At 35.4% G+C, this 18455-nt stretch overlaps 2 protein-coding genes across 3 annotated transcripts; one reads left to right on the top strand and one right to left on the bottom strand.

Annotated features, from left to right (window-relative positions):
- Nucleotides 1-1215: 1215 nt before the first annotated feature.
- LOC114178229 (probable methyltransferase PMT5) lies at nucleotides 1216-7240 on the top strand. Of its 2 annotated transcripts, none has more exons than XM_028064022.1 (9): nucleotides 1216-2199; nucleotides 2514-2649; nucleotides 2864-3104; nucleotides 3876-4098; nucleotides 4276-4433; nucleotides 4542-4848; nucleotides 5862-5994; nucleotides 6374-6407; nucleotides 6510-6622. In XM_028064022.1, the coding sequence occupies exons 1-8, from the start codon at nucleotides 1685-1687 to the stop codon at nucleotides 6377-6379; spliced, it is 1719 nt and encodes a 572-aa protein (XP_027919823.1). In that variant the 5' UTR covers nucleotides 1216-1684; the 3' UTR covers nucleotides 6380-6407; nucleotides 6510-6622. The 2 variants fall into 2 exon arrangements, with proteins under 2 accessions (XP_027919823.1, XP_027919822.1); XM_028064021.1 differs by lacking the exon at nucleotides 6374-6407 and adding an exon at nucleotides 6924-7240 and having other exon boundaries at nucleotides 1219-2199; nucleotides 6510-6717.
- Nucleotides 7241-15601: 8361 nt separating this feature from the next.
- Nucleotides 15602-17759, bottom strand: LOC114177533. Its single transcript, XM_028062915.1, has 3 exons — nucleotides 16736-17759; nucleotides 16261-16663; nucleotides 15602-16185 (listed from the first exon to the last, which is right to left on the bottom strand). Exons 1-3 carry the CDS (start codon nucleotides 17737-17739, stop codon nucleotides 15811-15813), a joined length of 1782 nt encoding a protein of 593 aa, XP_027918716.1. The 5' UTR covers nucleotides 17740-17759; the 3' UTR covers nucleotides 15602-15810.
- Nucleotides 17760-18455: the final 696 nt, after the last annotated feature.

Raw genomic sequence — 18455 nt, 5'->3', positions numbered from 1 at the left:
CCAGAGTCAAACTCTGTGAACTGGGCCAAATTGACACATCTATTTAGATTTATAATTTAAAAAAGTTTATTTAATTTTATATAATTTTTTTAATCCACCCATATATATATATATATATATATATATATATATATATATATATATATATATATATATATATATATATATATATATATATATATATATATATATATATATATCCATCCGTGTTTTAATTGCCTACACATGCATGTTGCAGTAATAGCTGTACATGTACCACATAATTACGATTTTGTCCTATACGAAAGTACAAGTATACTATAAATATGAAATACCTGGAACATATCATCTTCTCCTAAATGGAAATGCATGCATGATCTTTCAATTCTAGATTTCATAATCCACATCAAAATATTAAAATTGATCCTAAAAATGATTAAAAATACTTTCATTACTTAAAATCTAAAAAACAATAATCTCGACACATTGATAATTTAAGTTAATACGTAAAATCGCTAAAATACTAAGCATATATAATTTTTAAAAATATAACTGAATAAATTTTTTTTTAGTAGGAATGGAAAGTGTTGACAAAATCAATCTACAGATATAAATTAAATTTAAATTTAAAATAAGAAGTTGGATTCATGTTATTTGTCTTCAACTCGTGCATGATTTTTCTAAAATAAAATAAAATCAGGAACATGGTTGGCAACTACCAGATCTGCGTCCATTTGGTAGCTGTTAGATTATTCCTTATCAAGTTGTCATCATTGCTTTGGTGGTTCTATATCTTGAAAATTAAATAATTACCGTGCTTATAAGTATCTTAGTTAAGAAGTTAATTAAAGAAATATTAATTGATTGAAAAAGAAAAGCAAAAATAAAATAAAATTGACAGCATTAATAAAAACTGGTGTGTTAACCATTATTTGTATTTTGATAATTATGATGATAACAAAAGCGTGGAGACAAGCACACAATTTTTTTTTTAACACACTTATGTTCAATAAATTTGCATATATATATATATATATATATATATATATATATATATGTTTTGTTTTGTTTCTTTAATGAATGCTAGATTAGAAGATACCAATTTTAAAGGTAGTAATTTAATTTAATTCCAAAAGTAGTTAAATGTATAAAAGGTCATTAATTAAGATCAATAGTTATGTTGTTGTTTTGAATCTGATTAATAATGGAAGCTTGGGAGGCATATAAAGTAAGAAAGAGATAATATGTTAGTTTTGAAAGCAAGGAAAGGTAGCAATCTAAAATAATCTGGACCCAACCACAACAATGCTCTTTTTCTCACCATTTCAGAATCAATCGATCTCTAAATCAATCTCAAGCTCTTCTTCTTCTTCTTCATCGTCATCATCTCCGCCCAAACCCTAATTCCTCTGTTCGAAGCCAAGCGCAATCGGATCCGCGTAGCGTTTTCAAATTCCAATTTCACCGGCGATCCGGTTGATCTTTCGCACGCTCGCTATATCCTCCGATTGGCATTGCTCGACTGTCTCCCTAAACTTTCGCTATTTCGCGTTCTAATCTGCGTTTGTGGTTCAATTGTGCGAGTTGTCGTTTCAGTGGTCGCAGCGACAGTGAGGATTTGCGGTGTCATGGTTGGAAGACTAGGGTTAAAGGAGTTTAGAATTTAGCGTCGTTTTGAATCTGCGTGTGACTCACGACTTTGGACATGAGAAGCTCTTGGTTGAAGAAACAGTCCTTCATAATTGGCCATAAGCCGCCACTGAGCTGGTTAATCCTGTGTCTGATAAGTATCCTCGCACTGATTGCAGTGTTGAGTTCATCTTCTTCTTCGAACACCGATGGTTCAGCGTCTCGCACTGCGGAATCGCTAATCTACACGAACTACCGAAGGATAAAGGAGCAGGCCGCTGTGGATTACTTGGAATTAAGGAGTGTGTCGAGTGGTGGTGCGAGGCAGAAGGAGGTGGTGCTTTGCGGCAAGGAAAGGGAGAATTTCGTGCCGTGTCACAATGTGTCTGCGAATTTGATTTCGGGGTTTAAAGACGGAGAGGAGTTTGATCGGCATTGCGAGGTGTACAAGGTGTCGGAGAGGTGTTTGGTTCGGCCTCCCAAGGAATACAAGACTCCGTTGCGGTGGCCGAGTGGGAGGGATGTCATATGGAGCGCAAATGTGAAGATCACGAAAGATCAGTTTCTTTCCTCTGGAAGTATGACCAAAAGGTGCTTACTGTAATTAATTAATAGGGTGTGAAGTTGATCCCCTTTGGATAAAAACAAAATCGTGGTTTAAAATTGGGGTTATAGTTGCATTGCAATTTTTAAAATAGCAGAAAATTATGAGTAAATGCGGTTGAAATGTGATTGCAGAAGCCTCTTAGCAATTTAAGAACCTTATAACTGCTTGATCTTTTTTGGGGCAGGGGGTGGTAAGAGTAAAAGACTGCTTGAATGGCTTCTGTCCTGATTCATTATGATTGATTGCTTTTTAATCTTTCTTATTTTCATTTTCTTAAATATTGTGGTGATTTCACTAGGTTGATGCTATTAGAAGAGAATCAAATCGCCTTTCACTCGCAGGATGGGTTCATATTCAACAGCGTCAAAGATTATGCTCGCCAACTTGCAGAGATGATAGGCTTAGGAAGTGACATTGAGCTTCCTCAAGCTGGTGTAAGTCTTCTGTCCACCATTGTCCACTAACTTTTATTCTTTTGGGAACTAATGTGCTTTACACGGACAGGGTTTGTGTAAAATGGTTCCATGTAGTAACAGTAATGAAAGATTATGTTATTTAGGTGATTATGTCCTCATTCTCATTAAGGACCATGTTGTTTTTGTTCCATAATATGTATTTGACTGATCTTCATTAATCACTTTATAACAGATTCGAAATATACTAGATATCAATTGTGGATTTGGTAGCTTTGGAGCTCATTTATTGTCACTGAAAATAATGGTGGTTTGTATTGCGGCGTATGAAGCTACTGGCAGCCAAGTTCAATTGTCTCTTGAGAGAGGTCTTCCAGCTATGATTGGCAACTTTATCTCCAGACAGCTTCCATATCCGTCATTATCATATGACATGGTTCACTGTGCTCAATGCGGCATTATGTGGGATGAAAAAGGTAATTATACACTTTATGGGCATTCATCACTATTTCATTCTTTGCAGAGTGGATTTCCTTGTTGACATTATACTTACAAATTCTATCTGTGTTTTGCCGAATTGTTAACTGAAATGTTGATTAACAGACTCATATTTTTGTGAATGTGAGATTGAATTCCACTTATTTGTTTAAAAGTTGTATTTGATGACAAATGAGAGAAAAATAAGACTCAGTATTGTGCACACTATTTGGTGCTGTAGATTTTGAGACCAAATAGGTATGATTAGGCTGTCTCTCAAATGTCAAATTAGTGACAAATTAGTGACTAATTATCATCAACTCTTGAAATGACACAGTGCAGTAACCTTGTGTTGGAGATATAAAAAGCATTCTTGGTCTTCACCTAACATCTTAAGTGTATTTGGCAATTGATTCTTGATATATCTTTATATCAAATGTTTAGAAGTCAGATCCTTGTTGTATCCATTCTTTATGATTTAATTGAAATTCATCGCTAGAAAAAAAGGTGGGCCTACATTCAGTCATAAAAGTTGCTTACTATTTCAATTTTGAGTAATTTGTTTGTCACGAATGAAATTGATGGCTGAAATAGGTGTCTGAAATGTTTATGAGAATGTGACCATTTTTTTTTATCATTCTCTCTCTCTCTCTCTCTCTCTCCGTATCATTACCATTTCCTTATACACTTTCCATTATTCTATTGACCATCCTATAAGTGAATATCATTTAGCTTCTGTATGCTTTTCTAACATTGACTTCATCCCTCAGATGGATTGTTCCTTATAGAAGTTGATCGTGTTCTTAAACCCGGAGGATATTTTGTTTTAACCTCACCTACAAGGAGACCACAGGGTTCATCAAAGGAGAAAAAGAGAATAATGTCAAACGCAGTAGAAGGGTTCACCCAACAACTCTGCTGGACTCTTGTAGCTCAGCAGGATGAAACTTTTGTGTGGCAGAAGACTCCTGATGTTGAATGTTATGCATCTCGGTAAGGATTACTGTAGTAACATGGGTGATGTAAATGATAAATAATTATTTGAGCAACTAGATTGTTTCTCTATTTGAGATGACTATCATCAACTATCACTAGTTGGGCTCTGGCTCTTCATTGAACACTTTCACTTATAACTATAGGTTTTCAGCAACATTTGTTTCTTAATTGTAGTAAGCAGAGTACTATACAGCTATGTGAGGGAGAGGATACTCAGTCATATTATAGGCATCTTGTGCCTTGTATAAGTGGGACGTCTAGCAAGCGCTGGATTGCAATACAGAACAGATCTTCTGAATCTGGATTGAGCTCCGCTGAACTTAAAATTCATGGAAAGTATTAACAGATTTCTTCTGCATGTCTTTCTCCTCGTGCCCTCCAAATTTTGCTTCCTTTCTGTGATGCTTTTCCTTTTCATGAATTTTTCTTTATTATTGCAGGAGTTCAACCTGAAGAATTTTATGAAGATTTGCAACATTGGAGAACAGCTGTTAACAATTATTGGTCGTTACTTACCCCCTTAATTTTCTCTGACCATCCAAAGAGACTTGGAGATGAAGATCCATTCCCTCCATATAACATGGTCCGGAATGTTATGGACATGAGTGCTAATTTTGGGGGGTTGAATGCTGCCCTGCTCGAGGAGAAAAAGTCAGTGTGGGTTATGAATGTGGTTTCTTCCACAGCTTCTAATGCACTTCTTCCTCTTATACTAGATAGAGGTTTTGCTGGTGTCATGCATGACTGGTGAGTTGCTTGTTTTCCTGTTTATGATCTAGAAAAGTTGCTGTTTGTGAAACCATAATCTAAACAAGGTTTCCATAAACATGAAAAATTGATTCAGGTGTGAAGGTAAGACTGTTTGAGGGTCATAAACTGATAATTTCACTAAGCCTGATAAAGCTATTTCACTTGCCTTATTATTTATTATTGGCTCATTCTTATAACAAATGACGTAAGAATGGTGTATGCTAGTTGAGAAAGTAACAGAAATTTTAGATAATTTACTTCAAGAACCATGTTGTTTTTACTTCTTAACGTGAAAATATCAGCATTGGAAATGATTTAGTGATGTATATACAAAAATAGTTCTTTAGCAACTTCTTATTTTATAAATTATTGAATGGCATTAGATCAGCTAACGTAGAGTTATTAATTTAGAGTCCATTTATTTCAGTTATTTTTTCCATGAAATATCTCTTTTATTTTGAAGATAGTATTAGCGCTTTTTTGTTTTTTTAAAAGAAAATTGTTTATTTAAAATCAGATTTCTGAAAAATAACAGATTTCTTATTTGAGTTGCTTTTGGGGGGAAAAGCTTATAACTATAACACTTTTGAAAGGTGAGCATTTTTTATAATTGTCACCAAAAAAAATTACAGTCTCTACGTTTCATAAAATCTTTAGAAAGTCAATAATTTTATATGCATTTTTAAAAAACTTAGACAACATGCATAATAAGTTTATATCTAACATTCAATGTTGAGATTTCAATACCTAATATTCAATGTTCTTTATTTTGCTTTTCTTTTTGAGATTAAATTTGAAGATGAACATAAGAAGATGAACATAAGGTGCATACATGTACTTGATCTATTGGATTGGAAATAGACGTAGTTCTGTTCTGAAACCCAATTCTAAAGAACATCATGCGCCCCTGTTTGGAATTCATTGACAACCTCTTCGTAAAAGAGTGTTATCGCTTATGAACTCCCGAGTAATTCAGTTTTGTATCTGACTACTAATACATTGATCTTCAGGTGTGAACCTTTCCCCACCTATCCCCGGACATATGATTTGCTTCATGCAGATGGACTTCTTTCACATCTCTCCTCAGAGAGGTGCAGCACGATAGACTTGTTCTTGGAGATGGATAGAATATTGCGTCCAGAGGTATGTTGTGATGGTGGTAATATAAAATATTACCCTCTAATCATTTTTATAGGAATCTCTTCGAAAGTTTTCCATAGTTCTTATCATAAGACCCCTTTCAAATGACTATTTTTTTTTTTTTATGAAACCCAGATCCTCTTTCTTGAGGATAGATGAAGATTTCTCACTATTCAGAAGTACCCTTTCATTCACTTTATCTTTTCCTATAGAAAGCAAAATGTCCTTACTTAAGTGGAGATACCTTAACTAATTGGGTGGAAAGAGATTTAAAAACGGTATCCCAATAATTTTGAGGATAATTCTGAAAAATAAAATTATAGAAATTGTTGATTAATTTTATAACTGATTAAATTTACTAAATTTCTTAATTCTTGTGAAGGGTTAAAGGGGTCTATATATATATGAGACCAAAGGTAGTAGTTTATTGGATTTGTCCATCTGAATACAAGTAGTTTAGTCTCAGTATATTGGATTTGTCCATCTGAATACAAGTAGTTTAATCATTGTTTTTGTAGGGATGGGTCATTCTTTCGGATACTATGGGAGCTATTGAGATGGCTCGCATGGTTGCCACACAAGTACGTTGGGAAGCAAGGGTAATTGATCTTCAGAATGGAAGTGACCAGCGGCTACTTATTTGCCAGAAACCTTTTGTGAAAAAATAATTGCTGATGGAGCACTAGAATATCTCACCATTATAAATGAACACAATTTTTTTGCTCGGTAATTCCTCTAAACCTTTCTAAACAGTGTAACGTCTTACTTTGGGAAAAGTGGGTAGCATTTAGTCTAGTATAAAAATAAAACATTTTAGATACATTGGCAAAACTTGTGTCGGTCATTCCAGTATGTGAGCATTGAACAAAGAAGTTTGTGAATATGATTCCCTGTAGCATACAACTGATATAATCTGCGTTGTGCAATTTCAGAGAATGGATTGTTTAGTTGGCACATGTTTGTATATACAAAGCTCAGAGCCTTGACGTTTTCAATCGTGTCCACAACCTGGTTAGAGGATTGAGGAAGAGCTGTAGATTGTGAAGGTTCTTGTTGAATTTAGTTACACTTTATTTTTTGTCGAAGTTTGTAGTAATTCATTTTTCCAATATCTTATTAGCATTCTTTATTTTTTTTACATTAACATTTCTTTATCAATCATTGGACTTCTATTCTGTTGAACAATCGCTAATTTTTGAGAAAGAATGTGAATGACCATGAAATTGAAGAATGTGGAATAGTTACAAAATCTTCCCCTCGTTTGTGTCCAACTCGAATGTGGAATAGACGTTACTATTTAGTTTGATTTGTCTGCTGGTGCGAGTAGTTTCTCTAACTTCTAATTTTCAAATTTACTATTTCAGAGGAAAAGCATTTGAAAGGACAATTTTCTCATATAAACATTCTTTAAAAGCATACCACTTTTTTAATAGCCAAGCAAATAATAGATATAAAATTATCACTAATAGCTTACCTTTTTAAATATTTAGTTTTAATAAAACATAAATTCAATTATTTTCCTTCTAAAAGTTATACAGTTTTTATTATTAGTTTATTTCCAAATTATTTATGCAAAGAATTACAAAAGAAGTTCAGGCGATAATATTAATAAACTGCATCGTAACACATTTTTTTGTACATAAATAGGAACTTTTTAAAAATATTAATTTATTTACTTATGTGTTTGGATTTGTTTGTGTTAGAATCGTGCAGCAGAATATTTATGTTGAATAAAAATTAAGAGGGAGGTAAATTGCTTTTTTAATAAAAATCCTACTTTTAATGAGTTTTTTTTTTTAATGTAAAATGTTCCTGCAGAGAACAAACAAGATAAGTTAGACACAAGCGTCATCTTACCCATGTAGTCCGCTATCTCCTCAGTTGGCCTCTTCCCGGTTGGTACATGTCTGCTTAGACCTAGGAGGGATTACCTGTAGAAGGGACTCCGAAGCTCAAGTGAGTCAAAGCTCTCAAAAAGTCAAATCAGGTGATTAATGGAGTAATGAATGCGTACCTTTAATTATTGGGGTCCATGTTATTAATTATGTCTGGTTATGCCATGGGCCGGGCCTTAGCTTGGGCCCTAGTTTGGGCTGTAAGTAGGTCTAGCCCTAACCTAGGCCCTTAGATTGATTACTATGGACTCATTGAATATAAGGGGGGTTCTGCTAAGTGTATTAAGGTAGTCGGCCTAAACCGACTACTTCTCTTGACGGTTTGTGTTGCTCATATGTTGTCTTAGGCAGGTTATTCCTCTGGATGTTTATGTTACCGGTTCCGGCCGACTAGGCTTATGTTAGCCCAGCCTAGGCCGGTTACTTGAATGTTTTGGTGTATAGGTATGGTGATCGTTTTATTATTATTTTGTTAAGTTGGCTTGGTGTGGTACACCAGTCTCCCAGCCTTGACCGACATAGGTGTCGGTCAAGGGTGATATGTGTTAATATGCTAGTGGGACCGGCTAGGTGTGGTAAATAAAAGTTCAATTAAGATATGTTCCTTTAATATAATAATAGATAATTAAAGAGACTAGGGAAAAAGATGTTGAAAAAGGTATTTTATATTGGTTTAGATAAAAAGACCTTCCGTTAAAAGGGATTAATTCAAATAGTAAAGTAAACTAAACTTATAACCACACAAGAAAGAATTTAAGGTTTAGAAAATAACTCTCTTGAAGACACAATAAGTGAAAGACACTTTTCTTGATTTACACAATGAATGAACCACCTCATTTGAGTCACACAAAAGATAAACAAATTTTCCTTGTAACAATAACAACACTTAATCTTCCAAGAAATCACTTCGTGAAAGTTACTGCTCAATTTGTATCCACAGGTTAGCAAGTATATTGATAGTTAGATTTTGGGTTTTTTGGATTTTGATAAAGAGTACATGTAAACATAGATAATAGTAATTATATAGATTGAGTGGAGTAGAGGCTATGATTACATTTCATCTCATCTTTTTCTACTTCACCACTACTATCTTGTGTGAACTTAATATGCAAATCAATCAATGTCCTGGGAGTACTCTTTCTATGTAAATCTAGGCTTATTTTTGTAGCATAGAACCTAAGGACTTCAAACCCAATGTGATTTCTCCACTCTTAGTTGAATGAATCATTGCCTTACTGTGTAAGATTCTTTCATCTAGCACACCCCTAGATCTTGTGAAAGCCTCTATTAAGAGTGTGATCGTTTGATTGGACCTCAGTTTGAGACTAGTCTTTTAACTCAATCCAAACCAGTGAAATAAGATGAGTTGTTAATTCATTATTAAGCATAAATCAAATAAGAAACTATTAAATGAAAGCATAGTTAAATACCCAAGAAGTAGGAGTATAGAGAATTACAATTGATTACATCAAACCTGTACACGAGAGAGTTCAGTTACTCATAAAATATTATAATGCAATTCCAACAACATCTACACATAGGATTTACAATAAGAGCATCTCCCTCTAGCCTCATATACCTTTTTCTACCCTACTAGTACATTTCTATCTTTCCACTCAATGCATAAAATGAAGACATGAGGTCTTTATTTATAAATTTTTTTTGGCGGTGCTCCACCACATGAGTTTCTTCGCACACAAGTTTCTTTCTTAGCTTAGCCCATTGTCCTGGTGTTTGACACTTGACCTTTCCTTCTTTAGAGGATTTTATTTATTGTCTTGCCTCATGGATTGGTGACCCAGATTTCCTTGCAAAGGTTTCCTCATGTGGCTTAGCTCCAAATTGTTGTGCTCAACTAGAAATTCAAAATATTTGTCCTATCTTTTCTACTTTCATGGCTCAACGCCAATGACTGTGGCTTGGCTGCATACTTGATATTTTCTTTTATATTCATTACAAAATAACAAAATTTCATTACAATTCCTAAAATTCCAATTCTCAATACCTTATTTTGCATCTTAAGCTTAAGGAGGTTTTTCAAAGCCCCTTTCATAAGCACAAAGAGTTTCTCTAGCAGTCACAACCCTAAACCTTTGAATGAAAAGTTATTTTCGAAATAGGTTTAGTCAAACATATATAGACTTTCTTTTTCGAAAATTAGGTTAAGAACCTGAAGAGTCAAGTCACAATTGCCGCTGATAATCGATTATTTCAAGAGATAATCATTATCATAAAAGCTTTTCTAAAAACATTTTCTCATTTTGATAATCAATTATTATAGAATCACTTCCAAAAATCTTAAATTCATTTGGATAATCAATTATTTATTACTAATAATCGATTATTACAAAACTTTTATGAAAAATAAATTCTTCCCTAAGTTGATCTTTGTGCATGCTGCTTTGTGCTCTCTATGCTAAGTTTTAGACACAAATTTTCACTTATATGAAACTTATTACAAAGGTTTAATCATATAGATAATTTAAAATACAAGTCTTCCAATATTTATTGTCATCATTTGAAGTCTTTGGACTTGCTTTTATCATCATCAAAATTTTCTCCTAAAGGATGATCTCCTTCATCTTCTTCTTTTGCCAAGAGTTTGTAATTTTGTTTTAGATTTGACACAAATTGCCATCTTATTTTACTTTTAATATTATTTTTAAGTTGAAATAAAAATTTATCATGAACATCACTAAAAAATTAAATAAAAATTAAAACACACTGAAGAAATAAATGGGAAACAAAATAAGTTAACAAGATAATAAAAGACAATAGAAAAATAAATGCTCAAACCCTAAATCCTAAAATAAATTTGGGTTAAGCTTTTTTCCATTCTTAAACTAATGACTGATATTGTATTTTGTTCCTGCTTCAAAATATGTACCTCTTTTATCCTTACACATAATAAAAGAATGTAAAGTGTCCCAATGGTATATAACAACTAACAATATTAAAGTTCCTCTTTCCTTATTGTAACTATCTCTCATTTGTGCAACTCTATATCTCTTCATATTGCAAATCTATCTCTCTCTATACTACAACTCCTTTTATGTATTGGTGATGAATCTAGAGGTGAGTCGGGTAGTGATGAGCTTAGTGGTGGTTATGAGGTTGACAGTGTTTAAGGAGGTTGTTGAGGTTGATTTGGAGGTGGCACAAATGGACATGGATAGTGGGGTGAGGGTGAGAGATCGAGTGAGGTTTGGAGACTTGGGTGACAATGTAGTTGGTGAGGGAGAGAGCATCATGGAGGGAATTCGTAGTTGGGAAGTGTACATGATTAAGGCTTTTGTTGGAGGTGTTGAAAAACTTGTTTCCAATAGTGGTATGCATCATGACAATTTTCAAGAGTAAGGGGAGGATGTTTTCAGAGAACCAATGCTTGTGTGAGTTTGGGATTTTTTTGGAGGTGGTGAGAACCTTGTTTCTAAGGTGATGTGCATCACAACAATTATCAAGAGGAGGGGGAGGTTATTTTCGAAGATCCATATTGCAACTCTATCTCTCTCCATACTACAAATCTTTCCCTCTATTGGTGATGAAACTAAATGTGAGCTTAGAAGTGATGAGTTGGTGGTTAAGAGGATGGTTTTGACGGTGGTTAAAGAGGTTGGTGGGGTTGATTTAGAGGCGGCACATGTGGACATAGAGGGTGGGGCGAGGGTGAGGGATCAAGTGAGGTTTGGAGACTTGGACGACGATTTAGTTGGTGAGGGAGAGAACATCTTGTAGGGAATTTATATTTGGGAAATGTGCATGATTAAGGTTTTGTTGGAGGTGGTGAGAACCTTGTTACCAATAGTTTTAAGCATCATGACAATTTTCAAGAGGAAGGGGAGGGTGTTTTCAGAGATCCATGCTTGCGTGACAAGAAGCGTCGAGAGGGAAGAGATGGCGACGTTCGCCAACATGATGGTTAGGGAGATTTGAGTGTCGACAAAGGTGTAGGACATGTCACGCTTGCAAAGAGTGATAAAGTTACGGTAAGGAGAGAGAAACTTCAATGTTGTTAGGTGTCGTTTGCTACTGGTGACGTTTTACATTTTTATGAAATTTAGGGACGAGATTGATACATACTTTGAAGAAATACAATTTTAATAATATGTACATACTTATATTTACATTTGAACCCATTTTGTTATTATCGCAATTATAAATTAAATATCATAGTAAACAAAACATAACAATATTATCAATGGTTGAAGAATAGAAATTTATTTTCTTTAATGTCAAATATTAAGAAAAAAATTGGAAAAATCTTAAAATAAAGTATCAAGTAATAATTATATAAACATCAATGAAACTATTGAAAACTAATTATTTGAAAGAGTAAGTAGTTACAAAAAATTGAAATATGATGAGAAATGCAAGATGCATTTATTGCTTTTGCAATATTGAAAATGACTTTGGAGATTTAAGTAAATTTAGAAAATATAAAATGAGTCCAAAATTAGAAAACGAAAAATTATGTAACAAAAGTGTAACATCTCGATCGGATATTACTAGTTTTAATAATATAATATATAATAAATAATAAGATCGCATTAATTTCAATTGTCTTTCCCAAAACGTGGGAAAAAATTAAACATTTATTAAACTCGTATATTTAAAATCCATAATTTCCATTAATCATTACAAGTTCATAAACCGATTGAAATATTGTTTGCAAAAAAACATAAAACAAAATCCTCAAATAAAAGCTTTCCCAATATAGCCCATCTTAGGCTCTATGCCTCACCAGCACCACCTGCAACATTATCTGCTCCAATATAACGAATTACACGATCATCGCCAAACACAAGTGTAACATCCCGACCAGATATTATGGGTTTAAAATAATAAAATAAGGAAATACAATTAAGCTGTAGTTAATGAAATATCATTTCCCAAAAACGCGGGAAATTTAAAACATTTATTACTTTCAACAATAATAAAAAATCCATAGTTTATAAAACTGGAAATAATATAAAAGCATCTCATAAGAGTTTACAAATTATTTCAAAACCATAAAATAATAAACTCCTAAGCTATCCCCGCTCTGTCGCTAAGCTTCACCAGAACCACCTATAACAACATCATCTGCTCACGTGTACCGCGTACACGATCATCGTCAACCACAAGCAGATAGGGTGAGCTTAACAGAATAAACCTATTAATATACATACATATATAAAACACACTTATATTTATATACTGTACAATCCCACCAAAGGAATTCCCTCATTTGATTTCGTATCACATGGCCTCAGCCATGTTATTCGTGTTCTACATCTTCTAGTGACTACTTCAAGGTGTCTTGCTGCCATACCTATCAGTCACAATCGATAGAGCACGTGCGGAAAACCATGTTACGAATCACACACCGTAACGCCAAGCGGAGTTCCCAAATACGAACATAGTCGTAACGTTCTAAGACTACCAAACTTGTCAGCTACTACTGAGGAGGGCAATCTATCTGGACCCATCCGTACTGGCCACAAATAGCACACTCATACCGGCAACACTCGCCAATCCGAGCTCAACTTAAGGGTTCCTCGTGTTCATTCGCCATCCCGAGCTCAACTCAAGGGATGCCATTCCGAGCTCAACTCTAGGAATTGCCACATGCTTAACCCTTATCCCGAGCTAAACTCAAGGGATACGTTCCGAGCTCAACTCAATGAACACTAGTAAAATCGCTTGGCGGGGGGCACGTGCCACCAGGCGCTGCCGCTTCCAGACCGCGTAGCTGGAGATGCATACCGCTAGATGCCAAGCGCCTCATTCCTTACCGCCTCTGCCACTATCGCCTGGCGGGACACCCCTCACCGCCAGGCGCCTTGCGTCATACAAAGCTTGTGGAATATAAGCTATCGCTTGGCGGGTTGAATTCTGCCGCCAGGCGCCACACCAGTATTTGAGCAATATTGTAGTGTTTTGGATTCAGGCACTATCTATTCACATCCTTACTCAGTTAGACAGTCACCAAGTCCAATGGTCATATCCTAACTCCATTATAATGCCTATAATGCTTTGCATCCATTATAATTACTAGGCTAAGAGTATTCGCTTCATCTCTTAATATTGTTAAAATACATAGCCACACTTAGCCTTAAGTTTACCAATTCATTTGCATCCAATGCTAGGCTAGCCTTAGTGATGAAGGATTATGTTGTTCCTTTTTAAGATTATTGAATATGGTGTGAGTTGATTAAGAAAGCTAAGTAAAATCCCCATTGGACATTAAGATAGCAAGCTATCTAGATGTGAAGGTTCCTTTCACAAAGCTCAAGAGAAGAAGATGATGGATTGATTCCAAACAAAAAGGAAATGGAAGGCACATAAACCATAGAAAACCAAGAACAATTAAAGGAAGAAGAAAACATAAAATGGATAGGAAAGAAATGGTAAAAATGTGAGAAGCACGCCATTACAAGGCTAGGCTAGAAGCCATGGCAACCTTGAAGATGAGTGGATGTGTGCCGCCACTTGCTATGCAAGATAAGGCTTAAAAGTATTCACTCCCAAGGGAGGAAACTCTCACAAATGGTTGAGACACAAGAGTGTTTTTACTTCAAAATGTTCAACCCTTTTACATGTCTAGGAGCACCCCTTATATATAAGAGTTTAGGGGCCTCTAAACAAATAAAAGATACCTAAGGATGTCTCTACAAAAACCTAACCCTAACTTCTAGAAACTAGGTCAAATAAGGTTACAAAAATGAGAGATAAAAGAGCCAACTATGGTGTGTGCAAGGCTAATTTCGTTTTAGCACAAAAGGAGACAAAGAATGTGTCTCAAATGTCTCCAAAAAGTGGCCAAAGTGTGCTAAAAATAAAGGAGACCAAAGGTACATAGGTACACTTGTTTTATGCCTTTTCTTTACTCTCTCATCCACATCATTTATGCTCCCCAATCACCATGCGCCACCTAGCATTGCTTTCTTACTCCTAATTAACCTACAAAACAAATAAACATAGATTAGCGTGTTGGCTTAAGTCAAGTCAACTATAGTCAACAAGTCAAACCTAGTCAAAGGTCAACAAGTCAACTAAAGTTGATTCAACTAAGTCAACTTAGGGAATCAAAAATAATAAACACAAATGAAAGGGATGAAGGATTAGTGAACTTCCTTTCTAAACATGCTTAGTCTTCTTAAGCATGTGCCTCCATCCTTGGTTAGGGTCAATCCTTCATCATTTGCCACATAGCCACACTTAGCCTTAAGTTTACCAATTCATTTGCATCCAATGATAGGCTAGCCTTAGTCCATGTGATAGTATTCCCGACATGCCCCCAATCAAACTTATTCCTGCATCCTACACTTTTCTCCTAGAAGACCTCAACCCCTAACCAACTATCAGAAATTTCTTCATTGCATTCAAGCTTATCAATATTTTTCAAGTACATGTAATGCGCCTGGCGGTGAGTACAATCCCGCCAGGCGATGTTTGAAGCTCTGTGGTTTCTGGGGCGCTATGCGCCTGGCGGTACGTGTCCCCCGCCAGGCGGTCTAGAAGCGGCACTGCCTGGTAGTATGTGTCCCCCGCCAGGTGATTTTGATGCTGTAGTCTTGAGTTGTTGGATTCTACATGCATATTCTACAAGGCTTTTGGTGATGGTTCAAAAGTGGGATTGCTGGTGTTCCTTGAGTTGAGCTCGGAACGTATCCCTTGAGTTGAGCTCGGGATAGGGGTTAAGCACGTAGCATCAAGGTTGTCAAACTCGAGAGTTTACGTAAACTCGTGAGAGCCCAGTAAACTCGAATCGTAAACTCGAATCGTAAACTCGTAAGAGTTTACTTCACAAAGAAAAAACAATTGATATAAATAATATCCTAATTCAAACAAGTCCATAAAATTATATAGCTTAAAAGTATTTGAAATAAATATGTTCATACAAATACTGTAAAACATAAATTGAAATATCAAATGTCTATGTTTAATCCTCTAATCCTCTAATGATATCATCATCTCCATCATCATCTTCATCTTCATCCAGCTCCTCCCCTGATGAAACATGTGCATCCTCATTGGCATCAAAAGTTATATTATCAAGATCAAGAGCATCTAGAGCTGGATCTGTTGTTGGTCCATCTAAAGGAACATTTTGAACATCAATTTCACCTTCAGCTTGCTCAATCTCAACAACGTCATTTGCCTCTTCAGTTATCCATTCATCATCTGATTCAATGTCATCAAATGGTAGAGTAATAGTTTTTCGAAGTTGTCTACTTTTCAACTTCAAGTTATACATCACATAAACTAAATCATTCATCTTTTTCTGATGCAAACGGTTCCTTCTCTTTGTATGAACCTAAAATGAAATATTAAATTTTAGTAGATATAAACCTAATAAAGAAAATTATAAATGAGAAATAATTTAAATTACCATCTCGAATGAGCTCCAATTACGCTCACAACCCGAAGAACTACAAGTCAAGCTTAGAATTCGAATAGCAAATCTCTTCAACTCTGGAGTTGCATCACCAAACATCTCCCACCATTCACCAGGATTTAATTCTTTCCTGCATTCCTTTGCATCTTCCATTCCAAAAAGCCCTCTAGCAAAATGAAATTGAACAATTTGCAAATTAATTTTTCTTCTTTCTGCAATATCTGGCACCATTCTTCTCATGCACTCATACAGTCCTTCTTTAACCTCTCCACCATCATCACCTCTAAAGTTAGGTTCATAGTGGAAGTGGGGGTTGAGAAAATAGGCAGCTGCATGTAAAGGCCTATGAAGTTGACTATCCCATCGAGCATCAATTATTCTCCAAACCTCTTCATAACTACATTCAATACCAAACAAATTTCAGACATAAGGAATTAAACTTTTAATGAGTTTAAGTTTGGAAGTTTACCTCTTCTGAATATTGTTAAAATTGTTTCTAATCTTTTCTTTTGCACAATCCATCTCTTCATAAATGAAACCCATTGCGGGTTTTACATCTGAGTCCACCAATCTTAAGACCACCATAAGAGGGGCAGTGGCCTTCAAGCATGTGGAGACATTCTTCCAAAACCGGCTGTCTAATACCACACGTTCTATTCTTTTCCCCTCTTGTGAAGTTCCAAATTTGCTTGTCGTCCACTCATCGGAGTTAAACATGGTCAATAATGATGCCTTCAATTCATGAAGACAACCAAGAGTTAAATATGCCGTTGCAAATCTAGTCACACCCGGTCTTATCAAGTCTCTACCTTTAGTGAACTTTTTCAACATCGAAATCAACATTGTTCTTCCATAAATGTAAGTGGTAATCTTTCTTCCCTTCTTGATTGTCAATTCATGGACCTTCAAATTCTTTTCAAAATCTTCAAAGATCAAATCAATACAGTGTGCAGCACATGGAGTCCAATACAATCGTTCTCTTTTTTGCAATAACAAATCTCCAGCTGCCTTGAAATTTGCAGCATTATCAGTGACAACTTGAACTACATTTTCTTCTCCAACATACTCAACAACATCATCTAACATCTTAAAAACTTTATCAGCTATTTTTGAAATGTCTGAGGTGTCAAGAGAATAAAGAAAAACCGTCCCTTTAGGACTATTGACCAAGAAGTTGCAAATAGAACGTCTTTTTTTATCCGTCCAACCATCAGACATAATGGTACAACCAGTTCTCTTCCACTCCTCCTTGTATTCTTCAAGCATTAAATCTGTTTTGCTCACAGCTTGCTTCAAGAGCTTCTCTCTAATATCATGATAAGAGGGTGGTTTGTAGCCAACTCCATATTTACCAATCATTTCACACATCTTTGCAAATGCTGGATTTCTAATCACATTGAAAGGAATGGCACTAGTGTAAAAGACTTCAGCCACTTGAGCATCAACCTCTTCTTTGAATCCTTTTTTCATCATCTGATTTATAGTTGCTTGGACTCCCCTTTTACTAGCATTGGCAACTCTTTGTTTTCCTTTAAAGCCAAACAGCATATGTCCTCCTTCAACACTTTCACTTTCTTCATCTTCTTCATCAATGATATTCAACTTCCTTCTCTTTAATGCTGCATGCTTAGCTTCTGCAACTATCTTTATCATCAAATTTTTTATTTCGTCCGAAACAGAAGCACAAGGTTCAGAATCCTCCCTAGTTCCAGCAAGATGATGTTTGAATCTAAATATCCCTCCACTCACAATCTTTGAGCAATAGTTACATTTGACTTTTCTACCATTGCCATTAATATCAAATCCGTGTTTCCATCCAATATCAGAGCGGTTCCCTGGAGCATTTTTACTTCTACTCTTGATAGATGAGGATGCACTTGGATTAGTATCCACTGAATTTGATGCATTTCCAGACATTGTAAAAAATCTGTATTGTAAAATAATTTTGTATTTAAAAAAAATACTAATCGTAAAATAAAAGTGATGGTCACACGAGAAAGAGAAAAAACCAGTACTGAAGGACAATCTGCTGCCGACGACGAGGGGAGAGGAGACGCGACGATCACTGCTGCCGACGACGAGGCGAGGCGTTGACGACGGCCAGGCGAGACAGAGGCGACACGAACGCGACGGCGGCGCGACAGAAACACGACGGTGACGCGAAACGAGCGCGACGGTGACGCGAAACG

The sequence above is a fragment of the Vigna unguiculata genome, chromosome 3 (assembly GCF_004118075.2).
Source record: "Vigna unguiculata cultivar IT97K-499-35 chromosome 3, ASM411807v1, whole genome shotgun sequence".
NCBI classification, from domain to species: Eukaryota; Viridiplantae; Streptophyta; class Magnoliopsida; order Fabales; family Fabaceae; genus Vigna; species Vigna unguiculata.
Note: the sequence above shows the minus strand (reverse complement) of the source record. Positions and strands in the feature narration are given on the sequence as shown.

What these genes read in the sequence shown, in the direction of transcription:
- LOC114178229 (XM_028064021.1), top strand. Translation starts at nt 1,685, where the DNA reads ATGAGAAGCTCTTGGTTGAAGAAACAGTCCTTCATAATTGGCCATAAG. An exon ending in GTTGAATGTTATGCATCTCG is followed by an intron (nt 4,099 to 4,275) that starts GTAAGGATTACT and finishes TCTTAATTGTAG; the next exon opens with TAAGCAGAGTACTATACAGC. An exon ending in GCTGGTGTCATGCATGACTG is followed by an intron (nt 4,849 to 5,861) that starts GTGAGTTGCTTG and finishes ATTGATCTTCAG; the next exon opens with GTGTGAACCTTTCCCCACCT.
- LOC114177533 (XM_028062915.1), bottom strand. Translation starts at nt 17,739, where the DNA reads ATGATGAAAAAAGGATTCAAAGAAGAGGTTGATGCTCAAGTGGCTGAA. An exon ending in TTTAACAATATTCAGAAGAG is followed by an intron (nt 16,664 to 16,735) that starts GTAAACTTCCAA and finishes TATTGAATGTAG; the next exon opens with TTATGAAGAGGTTTGGAGAA. An exon ending in ATTGGAGCTCATTCGAGATG is followed by an intron (nt 16,186 to 16,260) that starts GTAATTTAAATT and finishes ATTTCATTTTAG; the next exon opens with GTTCATACAAAGAGAAGGAA.